This window comes from Oncorhynchus tshawytscha, linkage group LG22, assembly GCF_018296145.1.
Source record: "Oncorhynchus tshawytscha isolate Ot180627B linkage group LG22, Otsh_v2.0, whole genome shotgun sequence".
NCBI classification, from domain to species: Eukaryota; Metazoa; Chordata; class Actinopteri; order Salmoniformes; family Salmonidae; genus Oncorhynchus; species Oncorhynchus tshawytscha.
The window spans coordinates 1,577,355-1,599,267 of NC_056450.1; the positions used below are offsets into that span (position 1 = coordinate 1,577,355).

At 47.1% G+C, this 21,913-nt stretch overlaps 1 protein-coding gene across 1 annotated transcript; it reads left to right on the top strand.

Moving 5' to 3' along the window:
- Window positions 1-845: 845 nt before the first annotated feature.
- Window positions 846-10,035, top strand: LOC112221379 (angiopoietin-related protein 7). The gene is made up of 5 exons (XM_024383531.2): window positions 846-1,410; window positions 8,340-8,440; window positions 8,523-8,717; window positions 9,010-9,205; window positions 9,290-10,035. Exons 1-5 carry the CDS (start codon window positions 1,053-1,055, stop codon window positions 9,457-9,459), a joined length of 1,020 nt encoding a protein of 339 aa, XP_024239299.1. The 5' UTR covers window positions 846-1,052; the 3' UTR covers window positions 9,460-10,035.
- Window positions 10,036-21,913: the final 11,878 nt, after the last annotated feature.

Consider the following 21,913-nt stretch of genomic DNA (forward strand, 5'->3'; position numbering starts at 1 on the left):
TGTGTGTGTGTGTGTGTGTGTGTGTGTGTGTGTGTGTGTGTGTGTGTGTGTGTGAGTGAGTGAGTGAGTGATTGAGTGAGGTGTGTGTGTGTGTGTGTGTGTGTGTGTGTGTGTGTGTGTGTGTGTGTGTGTGTGTGTGTGTGTGTGTGTGTGTGTGTGTGTGTGTGAGTGAGTGATTGAGTGAGGTGTGTGTGTGTGTGTGTGTGTGTGTGTGTGTGTGTGTGTGTGTGTGTGTGTGTGTGTGTGTGTGTGTGTGAGTGAGTGATTGAGTGAGGTGTGTGTGTGTGTGTGTGTGTGTGTGTGTGTGTGTGTGTGTGTGTGTGTGTGTGTGTGTGTGTGTGTGTGTGTGTGTGTGTGTGTGTGTGTGTGTGTGTGAGTGATTGAGTGAGGTGTGTGTGTGTGTGTGTGTGTGTGTGTGTGTGTGTGTGTGTGTGTGTGTGTGTGAGTGAGTGAGTGATTGAGTGAGGTGTGTGTGTGTGTGTGTGTGTGTGTGTGTGTGTGTGTGTGTGTGTGTGTGTGTGTGTGTGTGTGTGTGTGTGTGTGTGTGTGTGTGTGTGTGAGTGATTGAGTGAGGTGTGTGTGTGTGTGTGTGTGTGTGTGTGTGTGTGTGTGTGTGTGTGTGTGTGTGTGTGTGTGTGTGTGTGTGTGTGTGTGTGTGTGTGTGTGTGTGTGAGTGAGTGAGTGATTGAGTGAGGTGTGTGTGTGTGTGGGGGGGGGGCAGTGGTGGGAAAGGCCCCTCCACACAGAGCATTGGAGGTTGAAGGCGGGTCAGTAACTGTGAGCACAACCAAAAAAGGGGAGGGCACACATGTATAGATATTTAAGATCCCCCAGCCACAGCTTTACTGAGGGAGCAAAGAGCCTGAGAAAGCAATTGGCTAAAGGAAGCTTCACTTCAACCAGTCAGATTCCTAACTCAACTAATCCAATCCTGTTCTCTCAGTTTCTTCAAGACCTCTGACACCGCTAAAGAATCAGACTGGACCAGGACAGCTTATATTCAACCAGAGCAAGACAAGAAAACTCATTTTAAAATTGAGAAAATTGTAAAGATGTCTTTGCGGACGGTGGCTCTGAGCGTTACCCTCCTGCTGCTGGTGCTGACAGAAGCGTGGGCGCAAAACCCAAGGAAGAGGCTGGCGCCACCCAAGCCTCCAAAGGCGCAGTGCTGTGATGAAGTGCGCTCCCTGAAGGTGCAGGTGGCCAACCTGACCAGCCTACTGGAGGAGCTGGGCCGCAAGCAGGAGACAGACTTGATGAACGTAGTAAGGCAGATGATCGAGCTGGACAAGCAGAACCGACAGCAGGAGTCCCGCGTCACTGAGGCCGAGAGCAAGTACTCTGAGATCAATAACCGGGTGGAGATCATGCAGCTGCAAGCCGCCCAGTCCGTCACTCAGACCACAACAGGTAAGAACCTAAGTTGTGGATATTTTAACATTTCTACAAACTTCAAAGTGTTTTCTCTCCAATGGTGCCAATTATATGCATATCCTGGCTTCAGGGCCTGAGCTACAAGCAGTTAGATTTGGACACATAATTCAGACAGAAATTGAGGAAAAAAGGGGCCTATCCCTAAGAAGTTTAAACCCCTTTGATTTGTTCATTGCTCCTCAGCAACAAAGTAACAGAGGAACAAAACACTACTTTAGTGGGAATAAAACATTTAGTGTTGTTTCCATTCATTTCATTTATTTGCATTGTGAAAGTTTCAACATCTAACCTTTTTTTATTGACTAATTAGCCTAGAAGGGGTAAAACACGTGTTTTTTGTGTGAAAATAACAGCCTATGAGTAGTAGAATGCAGTAGTACAGTACAGTAGTGATTGTGACAAATGGCCAGAGCAGAAATCTGGCCAGCTCCACATGACAAACCCAGTTCAGTTTAGACCGAGACAATACTTCTCTCTCCCTTTCTGCCGATTGTTCAGCATCTGCTTCCAGACACTCTCCACAGGTGTAAAAAAATCTTATCACTAACTGCCATACATAAAACACTGCCATAAATACTCATAGCACACACCTGTCACTTTATATAATGTTTACATACCCTACATTACTCATCTCATATGTATATACTGTACTCTATACCATCTACTGCATCTTGCCTATGCCGTTCGGCCATTTCTCATTCATATATTTTTATGTACATATTCTTATTCATTCCTTTATACTTGTGTGTATAAGGTAGTTGTGAAATTGTTAGGTTAGATTACTTGTTAGATATGACTGCATGGTCTGCTAACCATGTGTATGTGACCAATAAAATTTGATTTGATTTAATGTCAGACACACAAGAAATGTGGTTGGTAAAAAAAATTATCCTCTTTATGATCACATCACTCAGTCTGCAGTCAGAAAACAGAAAATCTACTTTAAAAAACCCCTCACAGAAATATTAGCCTACAGTTTCAGACAACTATTATTAAACAAACAACCAAAAAGGTTCAATTATATTTTTATGGAGGCCATTGTTCTTTGTTTAAAAAATGTACTATAATTATTACAGGTCATCCGATTAATCAGGGCCGATTTTAAGTTTTCATAACAATCGGAAATCCGTATTTTTGGAAACCGATTTGGCCGGTATCCACGCACTTTCGTGTGTTTTGCCAGCAGCTCTTTGCTGTGATTCAAGCATTGCGCTGTTTATGACTTCAAGCCTATCAACTCCCGAGATGAGGCTGGTGTAACCAATGTGAAATGGTTAGCTAGTTAGCGGGGTGCGCGCTAATAGCGTTTCAAACGTCACTCGCTCTGAGACTTGGAGTATGTTATTCCCCTTGCTCCGCAAGGGTAACGTTGCTTCGGGGGTGGCTGTTGTCGATGTGTTCCTGGTTCGAGCCCAGGTAGGGGCGAGGAGAGAGGGACGGAAGCTATACTGTTACACTGGCAAAACTAAAGTGCCTATAAGAACATCCAATAGTCAAAGGTATATGAAATACAAATGGTATAGAGATAATTAGTCCTATAATTCCTATAATAACTACAACCTAAAACTTCTTACCTGGGAATATTGAAGACTCATGTTAAAAGGAACCACCAGCTTTCATATGTTCTCATGTTCAGAGCAAGGAACTGAAACGTTAGCTTTCTTACATGACACATATTGCACGTTTACTTTCTTCTCCAACACATCATTTTTGCATTATTTAAACCAAATTGAACATGTTTCAATTTCTACTTGAGGCTAAATTGATTTTATTGGTGTATTATATTAAGTTAAAATAAGTGTTAATTCAGTATTGTTGTAATTGTCATTATTACAAATACATATATATTTTTTTGGTCCTCCAATAAATCGGTATCGGTGTTGAAAAATCATAATCGTTCGACCTGTAATAATTATCAGTGGGCGTTCTGAATCTTCGTGTTACGGTAAACTAGGAGTGGTGGGTGGAATCAGGCGCAGAGAGCAGGGTTCAGTCGTTTGTCAAATTTATTCACCAGCGCAACAAAACGGTCACGCCAACACACAGGGCGTATGCAAGTTGCCAGTCCAAACAACAGGACAAAAATAGTCCGGAGAATAAAGACACGAACAAATAACACCATCAAACACAGAGTAACAAGAAACAAGCCCGCACAAATACCCAGCGGGCCTAGTGCCCTTAAATAACCTACAAACAAACCCTAATACAAAACAGGTGTACCCAATTACCCAATAACCAAAAACAAACGGAAAGGGAATCGATGGCAGCTAATAGGCCGGCGACGACGACTGCCGAGCACCGCCCGAACAGGAAGAGGCACCATCTTTGGCGAGGTTCGTGACAGTATCCCCCCCCCTGACGCGCGGCACCCGCAGCGCGCCGACCCCGGCCTCGAGGACGACCCGATGACGAGGCGCGGGGCGATCCGGGTGGAGGCGGTGGAAATCTCTCAAGAGGGAAGGATCTAAAATGTCCCTCCCCGGGTATCCAGCACCTCTCCTCCGGACCGTACCCCTCCCAGTCCACGAGGTACTGCAGCCCCCTCACCCGGCGTCTCGAGTCCAAAATAGCTCGTACTGTGTACGCCGGGGACCCCTCGATGTCCAGAGGGGGTGGAGGGACCTCCAGTACCTCACTGTCTTGTAGGGGACCAGCTACCACCGGCCTGAGGAGAGACACATGAAACGAGGGGTTAATGCGATAATAAGAGGGAAGTTGCAATCTATAACACACCTCGTTTATCCTCCTCAGGACTTTAAATGGCCCCACACACTGCGACCCCAGCTTCCGGCAGGGCAGGCGGAGGTGCAGATTTCGAGGCAAGAGCCAGACCCTGTCCCCTGGTGCGAACACCGGGGCCTCACTGCGGTCAACGTCTCTCTTCTGCCGTTCACTGGCCTGCCTGAGAGAATCCTGGACTGCCCGCCAGGTCTCTCTAGAGCGCTGTACCCACTCCTCCACCGCAGGAGCCTCAGTCTGACTCTGATGCCACAGAGCCAGGACCGGCTGGTAGCCCAGTACGCATTCGAATGGCGACATATTCGTGGACGAATGCCGAAGAGAGTTCTGGGCCAACTCTGCCCACGGGACGTACCTCGCCCATTCTCCTGGCCGGTCCTGGCAATACGACCTCAGAAACCTACCCACTTCCTGGTTTACTCTCTCCACCTGCCCATTACTTTCGGGGTGATAACCAGAGGTAAGGCTGACCGAGATCCCCAGACGCTCCATAAACGCCTTCCAAACCCGGGACGTGAACTGGGGACCCCGATCGGAGACGATATCCTCTGGAACCCCATAGTGCCGGAAGACGTGGGTAAATAGAGCCTCTGCAGTCTGTAGGGCCGTAGGGAGACCAGGCAATGGGAGGAGATTTCAGGACTTAGAGAACCGATCCACAACAACCAGAACGGTAGTGTTCCCCTGAGATGGGGGAAGATCAGTAAGGAAATCCACCGAGAGATGGGACCATGGCCGTTGTGGAACCGGGAGGGGCTCTTCCCTCTAGGAAGGTGCCTAGGAGCCTTACTCTGGGCGCATACCGAACAGGATTGTTCGGTATGCTGGTTGAAGGCTCCATCAGCCTCTGCTGACCACCGCAGACGCACCGGCTGACCCCTTCAGCAGTGAGGTAATGGGCGCTGCTACTTGGCCAAAACCCCGGATAAACCTCCGGTAGTAATTGGCAAACCCTAAAAACCGCTGCACCTCCTTTACTGTGGTCGGAGTCGGCCAATTACGCACGGCGTTAACGCGGTCACACTCCATCATCATCCCCAAGCTGGAAATGCGATAACCCAGGAAGGAAACGGCTGGTTTGGAGAACACACATTTCTCAGCCTTGACATATAGGTCATGCTCCAGCAGTCGCCCAAGAACCTTGCGCACCAGGGAAACATGCGCGGCGCGTGTGGTAGAATAAATCAAGATGTCATCAATATAGACTACCACACCCTGCCCGTGCAAGTCCCTGAGAATCTCATCTACAAAGGATTGGAAGACGGCTGGAGCATTCTTCAACCCATACGGCATGACGAGGTACTCATAGTGGCCTGATGTGGTACTAAACGCTGTTTTCCACTCGTCTCCTCCCCGAATACGCACCAGATTATACGCGCTCCTGAGGTCCAGTTTTGTGAAGAAACGCGCTCCGTGGAATGATTCCACCGCCGTAGCGATGAGAGGTAGCGGATAACTAAAATCCACTGAGATCGAATTGAGACCTAGATAATCAATGCACTGACGCAGACCTCCCTCCTTTTTCCTCACAAAAAAGAAACTCGAGGAGACGGGTGACATGGAGGGCCGAATGTACCCCTGTCTCAGAGCTTCCGTGACACATGTCTCCATAGCCAGCGTCTCCTCCTGTGACAGTGGGTACACGTGACTCCGGGGAAGTGCAGCGTTCTCCTGGAGGTTTATCACGCAATCCCACCGTCGATGGGGTGGTAATTTGGTCGCTTTCTTCTTACTAAAAGCGATAGCCAAATCGGCATATTCTGGGGGAATGCGCACGGTGGAAACCTGGTCTGGACACCAATGGAAACTCCTATACACCTCTCTGAACACTCGTCTGACCACCCCTTAAGAGCCCCCTGTTTCCAGGAAATAAGGGGATTGTGAACAGCCAGCCAGGGAACCCCCAACACCACTGGAAACCCAGGTGAATCAATAAGGTAGAAACTGATCCTCTCCCTATGATTCCCCTGCGTTACCATGTCCAGCGGAATCGTGGCCTCCCTGACCAGCCCTGACCCTAACGGTCGGCTATCTAAGGAGTGCACGGGGACAGGTGGGTCTATCTGCACTAACGGAATACCCAATTTACGGGCGAGTCCGCGATCCATAAAACTCCCAGCTGCGCCTGAATCGACTAGCGCCTTATGCTGAAGAGAGGGGAAAAACGCAGGATTTTTTTTTTACAAAAACATGTGACCAACAGGGAGCTCTGGGTGAGTTTGGTGCTTACTCACCTGGGGTGGCCGAGGAGTGTTCCGCCGACCATCTCGACTCCGAGAGGGACTCCTCCAGCACCGGTCCGAAGTGTGTCCTCTCCGTCCACAATAGGAGCAGGAGGAGCCCCCTCCTCTGGTCCCCCTAGATGCAGCTCCTCCCAACTCCATCGGAGTGGGAGTGGGAGAGCTGGAAGGTGGAATTGACAGGACCCCTTCTGAAAGCCCGCGGGCAGCTAGCAGGTTGTCCAATCGAATAGACATGTCTATTAGTTCATCCAGGGAGAGAGTTGTGTCCCTGCAAGCTAGCTCCCTGCGGACGTCCTCCCGGAGACTACACCGGTAATGGTCCATCAGGGCCCTGTCATTCCACCCAGCACCAGCAGCTAGGGTCCTGAGCTCCAATGTGAAGTCCTGCGCGCTCCTCGTCTCCTGTCTGAGGTGGAACAGTCGCTCACCCGCCGCTTTACCCTCTGGTGGGTGGTCGAACACAGCTCGGAAACGGCGGGTGAAACCCAGGTAGTTGTCCCGAGCCGAGTCCGGACTGTTCCAGACAGCGTTAGCCCAGTCCAGGGCCCTGACTGTTAAACTGAAGGCGAGGAGGCTCACACTCTTCTCACCCGAGGGAGCCGGACGCGCGGTAGCCAGGTAGAGCTCTAGCTGGAGCAAAAATCCCTGGCACCCAGCCGCCGCTCCATCGTACTCCCTCGGGGGGGGGGAGAGACGCAGTGCGCTGGACCCAGAGGACGACGTAGGTGGAGTAGGTGGTGTCGGCAGTGTGGGAGCTGGGGTAGACGTCGGTAGACCACTCCTCTATCATCGTTTCATCCTCTCCATCATCTGGTCCATCGCTGTACCAATCCGATGGAGGACAGCTGTGTGGTGATGGACGCGCTCCTCCATAGTGGGGAGAGGGGTGGTCGCTGCTCCTGCTGACTCCATTTCTGGTGGTGCGGGCTTCTGTTACGATAAACTAGGAGTGGTGGGTGGAATCAGGCGCAGAGAGCAGGGTTCAGTCGTTTGTCAAATGTATTCACCAGCGCAACAAAACGGTCACGCCAACACACAGGGCGTATGCAAGTTGCCAGTCCAAACAACAGGACAAAAATAGTCCGGAGAATAAAGACACGAACAAATAACACCATCAAACACAGAGTAACAAGAAACAAGCCCGCACAAATACCCAGCGGGCCTAGTGCCCTTAAATAACCTACAAACAAACCCTAATACAAAACAGGTGTACCCAAATTACCCAATAACCAAAAACAAACAGAAAGGGAATCGATGGCAGCTAATAGGCCGGCGACGACGACCGCCGAGCACCGCCCGAACAGGAAGAGGCACCATCTTCGGCGAGGTTCGTGACGCTTCGGCATTAGACAGCTGCCATCAAATGGAGACTATAGTGTGCAAACTTGTCTGGGTGTCTCGTGATAGCCATTATTTAACCAGGCAGTGGGGAGATTTAACCAGGCAGTGGGGAGATTTAACCAGGCATGTCGCAGTGTATATTTTAAGACCCTATTAGCAGTAGTACATTTATGATGCTGCAACAGTGAACAGAGAAGCGATTTATAATGACTCTTCAAATTCTACAGACACTGTGCAGGCAGGTAAGCAGAGCAGGAAGAAAATCAAAGACTAGAGTGGCATTTCCACTCCAGCCTCTAGCCATGAAAACACTTGATACCTTTTTGATGCATTGGATCCATTACTCCCCAGTGATCTCAAAGCACCACAAATGGCATCACCATACCATCACAGAAACAATAGAGAGAACTATGCAAAGAAATGTAACCATGCTGTGTATAATATCCTTCTATCCAAAATTCTTTGACTTCTCTGGCAGACATCTATTCCCATGATACAGTATGTCAATTTGCATTTTTAAAACCCGCCATGAAACAGCATCTGGTTTGGCCATCTCTAATGACATAACCTTTTCTTTTCTAGATGCCATCTACGACTGTGCATCCCTGTACACCAAGAACTACAAGATCTCTGGGGAGTATAAACTGCCTGCAGATGACTTCCTGGGGACCCCTGAGATTAACGTAAGTGATAACCCTGGAACTACAAAAAAAAGGTTTACATTCACAGATCTCTGCTACATTGTAGTCTCTGTATAATTGGCAGGTCTTCTGTGACATGGAGAGCAATGGTGGTGGCTGGACGCTCATCCAGAGACGCAAGGTGGGCCTGACCTCCTTCAACCGCGACTGGAAGCAGTACAAAAATGGCTTTGGCACCATCCGCGGGGACTTCTGGCTGGGCAATGAAAACATCTTCCGTCTGACAAGGCAGCCCAGCATACTAAGGATAGAGATGGAGGTACAAAGGACCAGTCCCCAGATACTGAGAGCAGTAAATAGATAACGGCATGACTCTGACACACCCCACTCCTGAGGTAACTGATGATAGTGGTGGGAGGTTTTATCCAGAGCCAGGAGACTAAAGATACACCACCCAAACACAGTAAAAAGAAAACTCATGGTCAAGTGGTAAACCTCTTGCTCCACCAAAAGTTTTAACATTAGTTCAATATTCTCAGTTGCATAGTTGTACCACAAGATGTGCAGCAAACAACTAAATAATGTACTGTTTCTGTTGTTCTGTTCTCCAGGACTGGGAAGGCCAGACCCGCTATGCAGAGTACAGTTACTTCACAGTGAAAAACGAGTTGAACAGCTACAAACTGTTCATCGCCAACTACAGTGGAAATGCTGGGGACTCTCTGCGCTACCACAACAACACCAACTTCAGCACCAAGGGCAAAGACAACGACAAATGTGTGGACGACTGCGCTTCACTACGCAAAGGTACAAGAGGGACAAAATAACTCGGAGAATTAACACCTTCAAATTTCTTTCCAATGACTGCATTTTCACCTTTTTTCCCTACAGGTGGTTACTGGTACAACTGTTGCACTGACTCCAACCTGAACGGCGTGTTCTATCGTTATGGCGACCACAGCAAGAGCACAGATGGAATCAATTGGTACGGCTGGCACGGGCCCAACTACTCCCTGAAGAGAGTGGAGATGAAGATCCGGCCACAGAATTTTCAACCATAAACTCTTCTAACTTCAAACTCTGGATGATGAGCAATGCTTCAGATTTAACCAAACCTGAGCAACCAAATTGTCTTTCCCCTTTGTTATAGTCTGGAATTTTTCTATGGGTTGAATGTGTTTAAACATGTTTGATTGTAAATTGTAGTTCATTTTGTATATATCATTGAAATGTTTTCTTTTCATAAAAGCCTTAGCGAAGCCCCTTTACCACTGTTCTGTAAGGGTAGCGGAATGTTGCTTCCCTCCATCTTGTCTCATAGCAAGAGGTTTTATTTATCGGTCATAACTCAAGCTGTGGTTAGGTTGATTACACGTAGCGGGCAGGTATGACAATGGAAAAATATATACACACAGAGACCCAGCAAGTGTGTTGCAATGTCCCTTTGTGAGCTACTGGAACGGGAACAACCACCCAAAGTACTTCCATCAGAAGTACCTGACACATTTTATTGTAAGAAAACAAACACTTATTTTGGAATTGTGTCCTTTGTAAAAATGTGTACAGTACAGTACATACTATACAAAAATGTGTATAGTATGTTGTTTTGTGGGATAGGAAATAAACATGTATTTTTAAGAAAAGGTGTGCTGCTGATGGTAGTCAATGTGCTTTACTTGTCTAGCTGTCTGTCTTAGTTCAATATCATCAAATTATCCATGTACTCATCACAAGACGTCAATGGTTAGTAGGTTTGAGAAGCTGCCAGTTGATCACCCTCGTGTCTCTGATCAACCAATAACCATGCCTTTGCCTTCAGCCACCACTGAGCTCTGACTCACAGGTCACACTGACATTCATGCCACTGGGCAAAGGTCACATTGCCAATCTTCAGGGAGCAAGACCACACACACACACACACACACACACACACGTTTCCCAATCATCATGTCAATGGCTTCTACAGCCACTCTGACAGGTCTTGACCACATTCAAAAACAATGACTTTGCAACTAGAAGTGAGGCAGTGTGCTCAAAATGTGCTTATGGCATACCTTAAGCAGGGTGCACTGTCAGTGTATGTCCTTTTAAACAGGTGCCAAGGCCAGGAGAGGAGATTCCAAATAAGAAATAGTGGGTGCTTCCATTTGTGGCAGATGAGCGACATTCTTAAAAGTAAGTCCTTGGGAGCTTAGGGACGGTGATCAATACTGAGAATAATTTAGGATAGATGACAAATTACAGAGCCATTCTGTTGTATCTGCGGAGCTTGTGGCTCCACCTGTCCAAAAAGGTTTCCACGGGAAGCTGCGGGTCCAAAGGAGAATGTGAGGTCCCAGTCGGAGCCCTCATTAGTCTAGGAACCCTGTGGCCTGGTGCAACCTCTCGGATGTGTATGTGGACCCTGTGCTAATGGCTGACACGCTTCATTTCTTACAGCCATTCACTGCGAGGTCTGCCGGGGACATTTCAGAGTTCATTTACAGGGTAGCCTAACTTTCTCAAAGTGTTCTGCCAAAGCCTCAGCTATTTACAGGATATCAAGACATCGTTCAAAATAAAAAATAACTGAGAATTTGTTTTAGTGCCTTTTTTCAGCGCCAGCAAAGGGATATGCACGACTTGATTGTGAGACTGTGTTGCTAGGTCCCGTGTGGTTCAGTTGGTAGAGCACGGTGCTTGTAACGCCAGGGTTGTGGGTTTGATTCCCACGGGGGACCAGTATGGAAATCTATGCACTCACTACTACAAGTCTGTATAGGAGTGTCTGCTAAATGACTAAAATGTCAAAGTATCTTAAAAGTCAAATTAAGGAAATTACTAAATCAATATGCAGTCAAATAAAAAAAATTGACTCTCAGATGCAGCTTAGCAGAAACTAGGCCTATGTATTCATAAAGTGTAAAAAAACAAAAGAATATACAGTATAAGGCCGGAAAGCATAAGTGACATTAAGTGCTTTTACTGTCAACACAACATTTCAGAGTGTAGGCATATTGCATATGGATGACGGCAAGCATTTGATCTCCGCTAGCATTTACTGGCAATAAGTAACGCATAGGGCAGCAAGAGCTTATTTACATGGCAAATCAACAAAAGACTTAACAGGACAGCATGTGCACAGTCATTCCGTCAAGTGCTAAGGGATAGATACATCAAACCTGCATCAGTATCGGTTGTAAAGCATTTAGTGTTGAACCAACACACCGGTATGTCCACCATTGGTTCTATGTTGATATGCTTCATTCGGAGATGAAACAGTGTTGGTGGGTAATCGTATAACTTGTTGCAGTACCAAGAAAACCTTTAAATTCAACAAGTAAATGTTATAAAATCATCTGGAATGTGAGAACCCAATGACCTCAACTGACTTCCATCAAAATAAAATTGCTTTAATCCTCGAAAAGTATTCATTTATTGAGTGGAGTAATCAGCTACCAGACAGCAAAGGAGACAAGGAAAAAGACGTGGGCTTTTGAAAAGGGTAAGAAGAAAGGAAGAGCTCATTTTTAAGTATTTGAGCAGGGCCTTAGGCTTACCTAATGGTAAGTAATGGTCTAGACTAGTAGATTAACCCCAGATCGAGGCGCCTAAATCATTTTTGCCGACTCAAAATCCCTCATGTCTTAAACCCCCCCACATACGATTTCAGCAGTTTTATGCCACGATTTTGCCGTCCCGGACAAAAGTTTGCAGAATGTGACAGAACTGTAGCAAATGGTACAATCTGGCCAGGTTGACATCAAGATTTGAATTGGGTAACACCGAACAGTGTGATGTAATAATCATAAAAGACTGAATCCGACGTACCGTCTGGAAAATACTTAATAGTGTATAACCCCCGCATCTGGGCGGCTGTGGAGCATCAAAGTCGCCTTTAATTCCTAGGACAACGTGGGTAATCATTTCCGTGTCGGTACATACCTTCCACATATTTGCAATGCCTTAATGCTAAATAAATGAAGACCCATATGGTCTGACTAGACAACTTTTTGAGATGACTTTTTGGCTTACAAATGTCACAATCAAGGGTTCATTGCTAGGCCCACCAGCAACTGAGTTACTGAATTTAAAAAAAATAGGTGACAAGAAATGGGAAAATATCTTCAATATTTCCTGACTTAAGTGTATAATGCAATGGCCCCAGAAATCTACTACTTCTACACCAAAGTGATGGAATAGAACAGGCTACGTGTTGCACAGGAGTCATTTTATGGGAAATCTTGGAGAGGTGAGAACCAGATGGAGAGATTGAAAACACTGAGCTGCTGGCTCCCGTCATTCATCATCATCAAGGCAGGGAGAAATTGAAAACAGGCCACTGAGAGAACGCTATTCCAGACCCCTCGGTGGATGAAAGGGGGCAAACGCACAATTAAATGGCTGGAAAACAATGGCTGGAAATACAACACTAGCGTAAAAGACAAGGGCGAGAGGAGGGATGGAAAAGATGACAGGAGATATGAAAGAGATATGGGATGTGTCAACCATTATTTGATTGGTGTAATGACTCTCATAAAGGGGTCGTTAAACGTCCTAGAGTCGTCAGTGGTCAGCCGTGTCTTTAGTGAGGCTTTTAGGTTCTCAAATACACCAAAAGAAAAAACGAAATAATAGGTAATGGAAGAACTAAAATCGAAGTGTAAGCTATGAATTTGCATTGAGGTGGACACCTGTTCTGTGTTATAACTCAAAACAGACTCCAATTTGGGAAAGGTGAAATCTGCCAATGCTACAGTGACTAGGCCTAAGCAAGAAGCAAAAAAAGCATTCACTATGGCCGGGCGTTCCATTCATTGCACATTCATTGTGTGTACGGTACCAGACAAACATTTGTTACCCTTTTCAGGAAACGAGGTGCATGTCGCAAGTCACAACTTCACAGAGGAGCCATTTGTGTTTTTGGCCAGAAATGCCTTCTGGAACATGTGAACTTTTATGTGACTTAATAACAAACTTGTATGCCATCTGTAAATACGAATAAAATAGTTATATTACAAGCCTTGTTGGTTAAGCCACATAAAGACAGCAACCTTCCCATTAGCCATGATTGGCTGAGATAATGAGTGGGCTGGACATGTCGAGAGAGGACTTCAGATTGGTCTGCCATATAGAGAACTTCTGTCTATTTGAGCTGGTCAGTCTGTTGATAATCCTGTCGAACGCAGCTTTTTTTAAAATGTATTGTGTAGTGGAGCTGCATAAGTGTTGCTCTCCACTTTCTGGAGGATCGAGTTTTGAAATCAATGGAATTAGAGTATGATAGTTAAAGAGATGGAGAAAACACCTGTCTCTGGATTACATCTTCAAACTATGGGCAACCATGGTATGGCATTCCTGACAGGGAGATGCGTCCATCATGCATGATGATGTATACAGGTAAGATAGTCTAGCGTTAGCTAGCTACATTTTCAGATATTACACATTTCTAATTTTGACAGAAAGTGGTTTCATTTCAAGCTAAAGTGTACTATTAGCTAGCTAGCTAACGTTGGCTGGCTGGCTCCTAGCTGAGGCTATTATTTGTTTCCTAGAGCTGTTTGCTATTCTAGTTAGAGCCTAATGTTAGCTAGCTAACATTGAACCTGGTTGGTTAGCTCCCAGCAGATTCATGCAGGGTAGTAATGACATGATTTGGCACCATGTTCATTGTTGTTTAACTAGCTATTGTTACCTGGGCGGCAGGTAAAGTCATGTTAAGTTAAGTATGTGATCTTACACATTGTTTACCTAGCTAGGTTCAATGTTACCTAGCTATATGTCTTAAACTAAAGTGTACAACACCTGTTGAATATGGCCAGTGTCAGTAAACGTTGGCAAAAAAGCGTAATGAAATTGTTGCCAGCAGAGCTGGTTAGGCTGTTTTCGTGTTATCCATTGGCCAGTGTGTCAAGTGTGCACTCTGAACGCTCTGAGAGCGAAACGAGATGGGTGGGGCTAAAGCTTAAGAGGGTGTGAATGATGCTGAATGGGTGTAGACAAAGAAGAGTTTTTCACTACATACCAAAACAATTCTCGAAAGTGAATTTACAAGTTGATCAACTTTCAAAGCAGAATTACTTTCCCATTGTTCCTCAAATGCAGTGTATGATATACCATTTTGTAACCTCTGAGTCTCTACTTTTATCCAAAGTAAAAAACTACATTTTGCTACATAAGACCAAATCCAGGTGGTGAGTCACATTTCATATCAAACGGAGGTATTCTTATTTCAGGGGAATGTACATCTCTTCTCCCCAACCATGTGCCATCACACGCATTCCACCAATACTGACACGGGGAAGCCAAAGAAAATGGCCATTAAAAGCACCACATCATCCATTCTAGCAATTTCGTGGTTAGGCTTCACAAAGTAAAAGTGCAGTATGACCCAACAAAAGCAAGAGTTCTATAACCCAAGGGGAATTTGAAACCTTCCAGCCATACAGTAGCCGCACTGCCTCAGTAGCGGTAGCTACTGATAGAATGTCTCAACAATTGATGTTGGCTATGGCCAAGTCTGGGAAGCACAGGAAATGTACAGCATGGACCCGCCAAACACTCCACTATTCACTCAAAATGGATTCTGCTGATCATTGTGTTCTCTTCTTGAGGTTCCTACCTGATGAGGGACTCTAGAATGAGATGAGAGGCACCCTTCTGGAAAACCAGCTCTTTTCAGTGGAGGGCCTTGGCATATGTATGGCATTTGGCAGCCCTTTCACCAAGCAGAACAATGCCACTGTCTCTCAGAGGAAGAGGAACCTGAAAAAACACAGGACATTCCTTAGATGGGTGGATTAATGATGTGGCATTGCTCTAAAGAAGGGTTCTCCAACTACGGGGCGAGCCACGGGGTGTGCAGGCCTTTATTCCCTTACCTGATTCAGTTAATAAGGGCCCAGATTGAGAATAGTGATGAGTTTAATATTTGAATTAGGTGTGTTACTGCAGGGCTAGAACGAAAGCCTGCACACCAAGTAGCTCTATCCAGGACTGGAGCTTAAGACCCATTCTATAGGGCCCTGCTCTGAATGTGAACCCACCTTATCGCTGTGCTCCATGAACATGGCCCGATTGAGCAGGGTGAACTCGACGATGTCCTGGGAGTTGAGGGCCACCTCGATGTTGCGGATCAACTCATCCTGCTGGTCCTCACTCAGCTCCAACCAGCAAGACAGGGAGGCTGTAATGAACAGATCACTAATGATGGATGGGAGAATAAACATCCATTAGATCAGATCACAATCAGTATGAAGGATTCTGGGGGTGAATGTTTCATCGTAATAGTGATAGTTTCATTCATTAAGCATTTTTTGGGGCTCAAATCACTGTTACAGAAATAATGTGTTTTCTAATTGGATGCGTTGTGTATTTCGGTTAGATAGTTATGAATAAATAATATACAAAAATGTCAAGCAATGGTGTTGTTTATGCACCTTTAGTCAATTGTAAGTTACAGTGAATCGCAAGTATCTTTGAATTGTAAATCTGCTGAATGGCCACATCATATTGGCTAGGCTTCAGAAAAATAAAAACAGCCTGTGGATGCAACACCAGTCAAAATATGTCAGCAAAAAAAATATGATTTGGTTTAAGAGTGGAAATGAGGACCTCTGTTGGAAAATGGGGGACTGCTTGGTGCTCGGAAGGGTGGTGGAGGGAGGGAATAGCTATACCTGGCCAGGGGAATGTAGATTTGGGCCAGTGACTATCACGAGTGCAGGACCACGCTCAGCCGCCTCAGCCACAAAAATCACATTAATGCGCTTCACATGGCGTCAGTTGGGTGAGGGAAGAAATCAGTAGATCTGACAGGTCAGTCTCTCGCACTGTTTTGAAATGATTAGACATGCTGTGACAAAGGCACTTCAAAATCATTGTGCATTGGTATCTTATGGAGAGGGAAATTTGGATGTAAACTGAGCAGACTGTCAAATATGTGTTTTATATATCCACCACAAACCGACTATTTGAAAAAGTACTTATCAACTCTGATCATGAAGTGATTTGATAATCGGCCTCTAAAACCAAAACCACTACCTGTTTGAGGACAAAAAAAATAAATTCATTGAAATGGAAGCATAATACAAGACACAGTTCAGGAATGGAAATGACATGTTATTCCTCCTGAGGGCCGTGGTGCTGACGTGGAGCTTCTTCATTGGCCCCGCCTCTGCTGTGTTGCTCAGGTTCCTGCGCAGCTGGAAGATTAGAGGGTCCTCTTCCTGCTCTGCCAAAGTGTACCCCTGAGATAAACACGGTTACCATGATGATGCGCACACACACACACTCAGTGAGCCCAGGGCTTCTAAACATCTGTTCTGCCCACAAGTTTAATTTCCTTCCTGCAGAGAAACACACTAAGCAAGGTGCCTCAATTAATCCTGTTCTATTACACTGTCTGATTGGAATTATAATTGTTCAAACTTGCCTCGTGTGTTTCTCACAGATTGCCTCCTCGCTAATCTCAACACATTTCATAACACGTGCTGTCCAAAAACGCGAGACCAAAAACGGACCTTGACAATCCGACAGATCGGCACATCATAGCGCTGGTGTTTGATCCTTCAACATCACGTTGTTCACCATGGGGATAAAGATCTGGTACTAAAGCAGGGAAGGAGAGGAAAAGAGGAGAGATAAGAGACACCCATGACAGACTGGCAAATCTTTTGATGGTTTGATCAAAAGCTGCTGCAGGGCCAGACTTCCCTGCATGTGGTGGGGTTGGATTTCTAAGGAGGGGGGGGTGACATCATCGACTCTTAAAGAATAACCCTCCCTACTGCCGCTGTGGCACTTTGTGATGGCACAGGATGTCACGCCTTGGTCTTAGTATTTTGTGTTATTTTAAATTATTTGTTCAGGCCAGGGTGTGACATGGGTTTATTGTGTTGTCGTATTGGGGTTTTTGTAGGCATTGGGATTGTGGCTGATTAGGGGTGTGTCTAGCATAGGCTTGGCTGCCCGAGGCGGTTCTCAATCAGAGTCAGGTGATTCTCGTTGTCTCTGATTGGGAACCATATTTAGGTAGCCTGGGTTTTACTGTGTATTTTGTGGGTGATTGTTCCTGTCTCTGTGTAGTGTTCACCAGATAGGTTTTCACGTTTCGTTTGTTGTTTTTGTATTTATTTAGTTATTTCATGTATCGCTATTTTTTCATTAAAGAACATGAGTAACCACCACGCTGCATTTTGGTCCGACTCTCCTTCAACAGACGAACGCCGTTACAGAATCACCCACCACACCCGGACCGAGCAGCGTGGTAACAGGCAGCGATAGCAGGAGCAGCGAAAGGAGGAATGGACATGGGAGGACGTTATGGACAGCAGGAGTATGGAGTATACGACTTGGGAGGAAATAGACAGGTGGGCGGTCGACCCAGAGAGAGTGCCGGAGCCCGCCTGGGATTCGCTGGAACAGTGCGAAGAGGGCTATAGGAGAATGGAGTCGAAGAGAAAGACACGGCGGCGCAGAAAGAAACCCGAAAGTCAGCCCCAAAAATGTATTGGGGGGGGGGCTCAGGGAGAGAGTGGCAGAGTCAGGAGTCAGACCTGAGCCAACTCTCCCTGTTAATCGTGAGGAGCAGCGATCAAAGGACTTCTGGACTTGGGAAGAGATATTGGACGGAAAAGGACCCTGGGCACAGCCTGGTGAATATCGACGCCCCAAAGAAGAACTGGAGGCGGCGAGAGCGGAGAGGCGCTGGTTTGAAGAGGCAGCACGGCGACGCGGATGGAAGCCTGAGAGTCACCTCCAAAAATGTATTGGGGGGGGCTCACAGGGAGTATGTCGATGCCAGGTAGGAGACCTGCGCAAACTCCCTGTGCTTACCCGGGGGCTAAAGAGACCGGGCAGGCACCTTGTTAAGCTAGTGAGCGCACGGTGTCTCCAGTGCGGGTGCATAGCCCGGTACGGCACATACCAGCTCTTCGTATTAGCCGGGCTAGAGTGGGCATCGAGCCAAGTAAGGTTGGGCAGGCTCGGTGCTCAAGAGCTCCAGTGCGCCTGCACGGTCCGGTCTATCCAGAGCCACCTCCACACATCAGTCCTCCGGTAGCAGCTCCCCGCACCAGGCTTCCTGTGCGTGTCCTCGATCCAGTACCACCAGTTCCAGCACCACGCACCAGGCCTTCAGTGCGCCTCGCCTGTTCAGCACAGCCAGAGCCTTCCTTCCCTCTAGCGCTGCCGGAGCCTCCCGCCTGTTCAGCACAGCCAGAGCCATCCTTCTCTCTAGCGCTGTCGGAGCCTCCCGCCTGTTCAGCGCAGCCAGCGTTTTCCTCCTCTCCTGCGCTGTCGGAGTCTCCCGCCTGTTCAGCGCTTCCAGAGCCTTCCTCCTCTACAGCGCTGCCGGAGCCTCCTGCCTGTTCAACGCTGCCAGTCTGCATGGAGCAGCCAGAGCTGCCAGTCTGCATAGAGCAGCCAGAGCTGCCAGTCTGCATGGAGCTGCCAGTCTGCATGGAGCTGTCAGCCTGCATGGAGCAGCCAGAGCTGTCAGTCTGCATGGAGCAGCCTGAGCTGTCAGTCTGCATGGAGCAGCCAGAGCTGCCAGTCTGCATGGAGCAGCCTGAGCTGTCAGTCTGCATGGAGCAGCCTGAGCTGCCAGTTTGCATGGAGCAGCCAGAGCTGTCAGTCTGCACAAAGCCACCAGTCTGCATGGAGCAGCCAGAGATGTCAGTCTGCATGGAGCAGCCAGAGCTGCCAGTCTGCATGGAGAAGCCAGAGCTGTCAATCTGCATGGAGCAGCTAGAGTTGCCAATCTACATGGAGCAGCCAGAGCTGTCAGTCTGCATGGAGCAGCCAGAGCAGCTAGATCTGCCAGTCAGCCATGATCTTCCAGATCTGCCAGTCAACCAGACTCTTCCAGATCTGCCAGTCAACCAGACTCTTCCAGATCTGCCAGTCAACCAGACTCTTCCAGATCCGCCAGCCAGCCAGGATCTGCCAGAGCCAACTACCTGCCTGAGCTTCATCTCAGTACTGGGCTTCCCCTCAGTACTGGGCTTCCCCTCAGTCCCGGGCTTCCATTCAGTCCCGGGCTTCCCCTCAGTCCCGGGCTTCCCCTCAGTCCCGAGCTGCCCCTCAGTCCCGATCTTCCCCTCAGTCCCGAGCTTCCCCTCAGTCCCGAGCTGCCTCAGTCACGAGCTTCCCTCAGTCCAGTGGGTTTCTGGGTGAGGACTACGAGGTCATGGTCCCCAGGACGCAAGGGGAGGAACTAAGACATTTATGGAGTGGGGTCCACGTCCCGAGCCGGAGCCGCCACCATGGACAGACGCCCACCCGGACCCTCCCTAGTGGGTTTTGGGTGAGGGGACCGCACGGAGGGGGGTGTTCTGTCACGCCTTGGTCTTAGTATTTTGTGTTTTTTTAAATGATTTGTTCAGGCCAGGGTGTGACATGGGTTTATTGTGTTGTCGTATTGGGGTTTTTGTAGGCATTGGGATTGTGGCTGATTAGGGGTGTGTCTAGCATAGGCTTGGCTGCCTGAGGCGGTTCTCAATCAGAGTCAGGTGATTCTCGTTGTCTCTGATTGGGAACCATATTTAGGTAGCCTGGGTTTTACTGTGTATTTTGTGGGTGATTGTTCCTGTCTCTGTGTAGTGTTCACCAGATAGGTTTTCACGTTTCGTTTGTTGTTTTTGTATTTATTTAGTTATTTCATGTATCGCTATTTTTTCATTAAAGAACATGAGTAACCACCACGCTGCATTTTGGTCCGACTCTCCTTCAACAGACGAACGCCGTTACACAGGAGTCGATTGAAGGGGTGTGCGTGAATGACTATGGGTGAATGATGTGCAAGCCGAGGATCCCAGTGACTCTGAAACATGGATAAACAACACCCCAAACACAGCTCAGCTACCAAAGTGCACTGGGAGAGTGTTGACAAGCTGAGAGGAACATCGAAATGGGAGCACTTCTGCCCTAAGCCCACCTATCAAGAGGTTCCTGTGCTTGGCCCTAATATGTTGAACATAATAAATGGCTCCCTATCCACCGATGTGTACCAAACTCACTAAAATTGGCAGCAATAAAGCCTCTCATGAAAAAGCCAAACCTTGAACCAGAAAATATTAAAAACTATTAGCCTATATCGAATCTCCCATTCCTCACAACATGTTTAGAAACAGCTGTTGTGCAGCAACTCACTGCATTCCTGAAGATTAACAATGTATACGAAACGCTTCAGTCTGGTTTTAGACCCCATCATAGCACTGAGACTGCACTCGTGAAGGTGGTAAATTACCTTTTAATGGCGTCAGACCGAGGCTCTGCATCTGTCCTCATGCTCCTAGACCTTAGTGCTGCTTTTGACACCATCAATCATGACATTCTTTTGGAGAGGACAAGTTTTGGCCTGGTTTAGATCTTATCTGTCGGAAAGATATCAGTTTGTCTCTGTGGATGATTACAAATCAACTGAAAATGTTGATGTTCCTCAAGGTTCCATTTTAGGACCATTGTTGTTTTCACTATATATTTTACCTCTTGGTGATGTCTTTCGGGAAACATAAATGTTAACTTTCACTGCTATGCAGACAATACAAAGCTGTACATTTCGGTGAAACATGGTGAAGCCCCAAAATTGTTGCAGACATAAGGAAGTGGAAGGCGGCAAATGTTTTCATTTTAAACTCTGACAAAACCGAGATGCTAGTTCTAGGTCCCAAGAAACAAAGAGATCTTCTGTTGGATCTGACAATTAATCTTGATGGTTGTACAGTCGTCTCAAATAAAACTGTGAAGGAACTCTGCATTACTCTGGACCCTGATCTCTCTTTTGACGTAACATTGCAAAAATCTGAAGCTTTCTGTCCACAAATGATACAGAAAAATTAATCCATGCTTTTGTCACTCCTAGATTAGACTACTACAAATGCTCTACTTTCCGGCAACCCGGGATAAAGCCCTAAATAAACTTCAGTGAGTGCTAAACACGGCTGCTAGAATCTTGACTCAAACCAAAAATGTTAATCATATTACTCTGGCTTCCTTTTAAGGCTTAGGGCTGATTTCATTTTACTGCTAATCTACAAAGCATTACATGGACTTGGTCCTACACATCTCTCCGATTTGGTCCTGCCGTACATACCTACATGTACACTACGGTCACAAGACGCAGGCCTCCTTATTGTCCCTAGAATTTCTAAGCAAACATCTGAAGGCAGTGCTTTCTCCTATAGAGCCCCATTTTTATGGAATGGTCTGCCTATCCATGTGAGAGACGCAGACTGTCTCGCCCTTTAAGTCTTTACTGAAGACTCATCTCTTCAGTAGGTCCTATGATTGAGGCACTGGAGCAACGAACTGCTGTCTCTGCCTGGCCAGTTCCTCTCTCTCCCCCGGGATTCTCTGCCTCTTACCCTATTACAGGGGCTGAGTCACTGGCTTACTGGTGCTCTTCCATGCCGTCCCTATGAGGGGCGCATCATTTGAGTTGGTTGAGTCACTGACGGGATCATCCTGTCCAGGTTTGGCGCCCCCCTCAGGTTCATGCCGTGGGGGGTGATCTTCGTGGGCTATACTCAGCCT

Bases quoted from the DNA above. Each gene is read 5' to 3' on its own strand.
- LOC112221379 (XM_024383531.2), top strand. From the start codon at position 1,053: ATGTCTTTGCGGACGGTGGCTCTGAGCGTTACCCTCCTGCTGCTGGTG. The intron at 8,441-8,522 runs GTAAGTGATAAC...TATAATTGGCAG, and splicing joins TGGGGACCCCTGAGATTAAC to GTCTTCTGTGACATGGAGAG. The intron at 8,718-9,009 runs GTACAAAGGACC...TCTGTTCTCCAG, and splicing joins TACTAAGGATAGAGATGGAG to GACTGGGAAGGCCAGACCCG.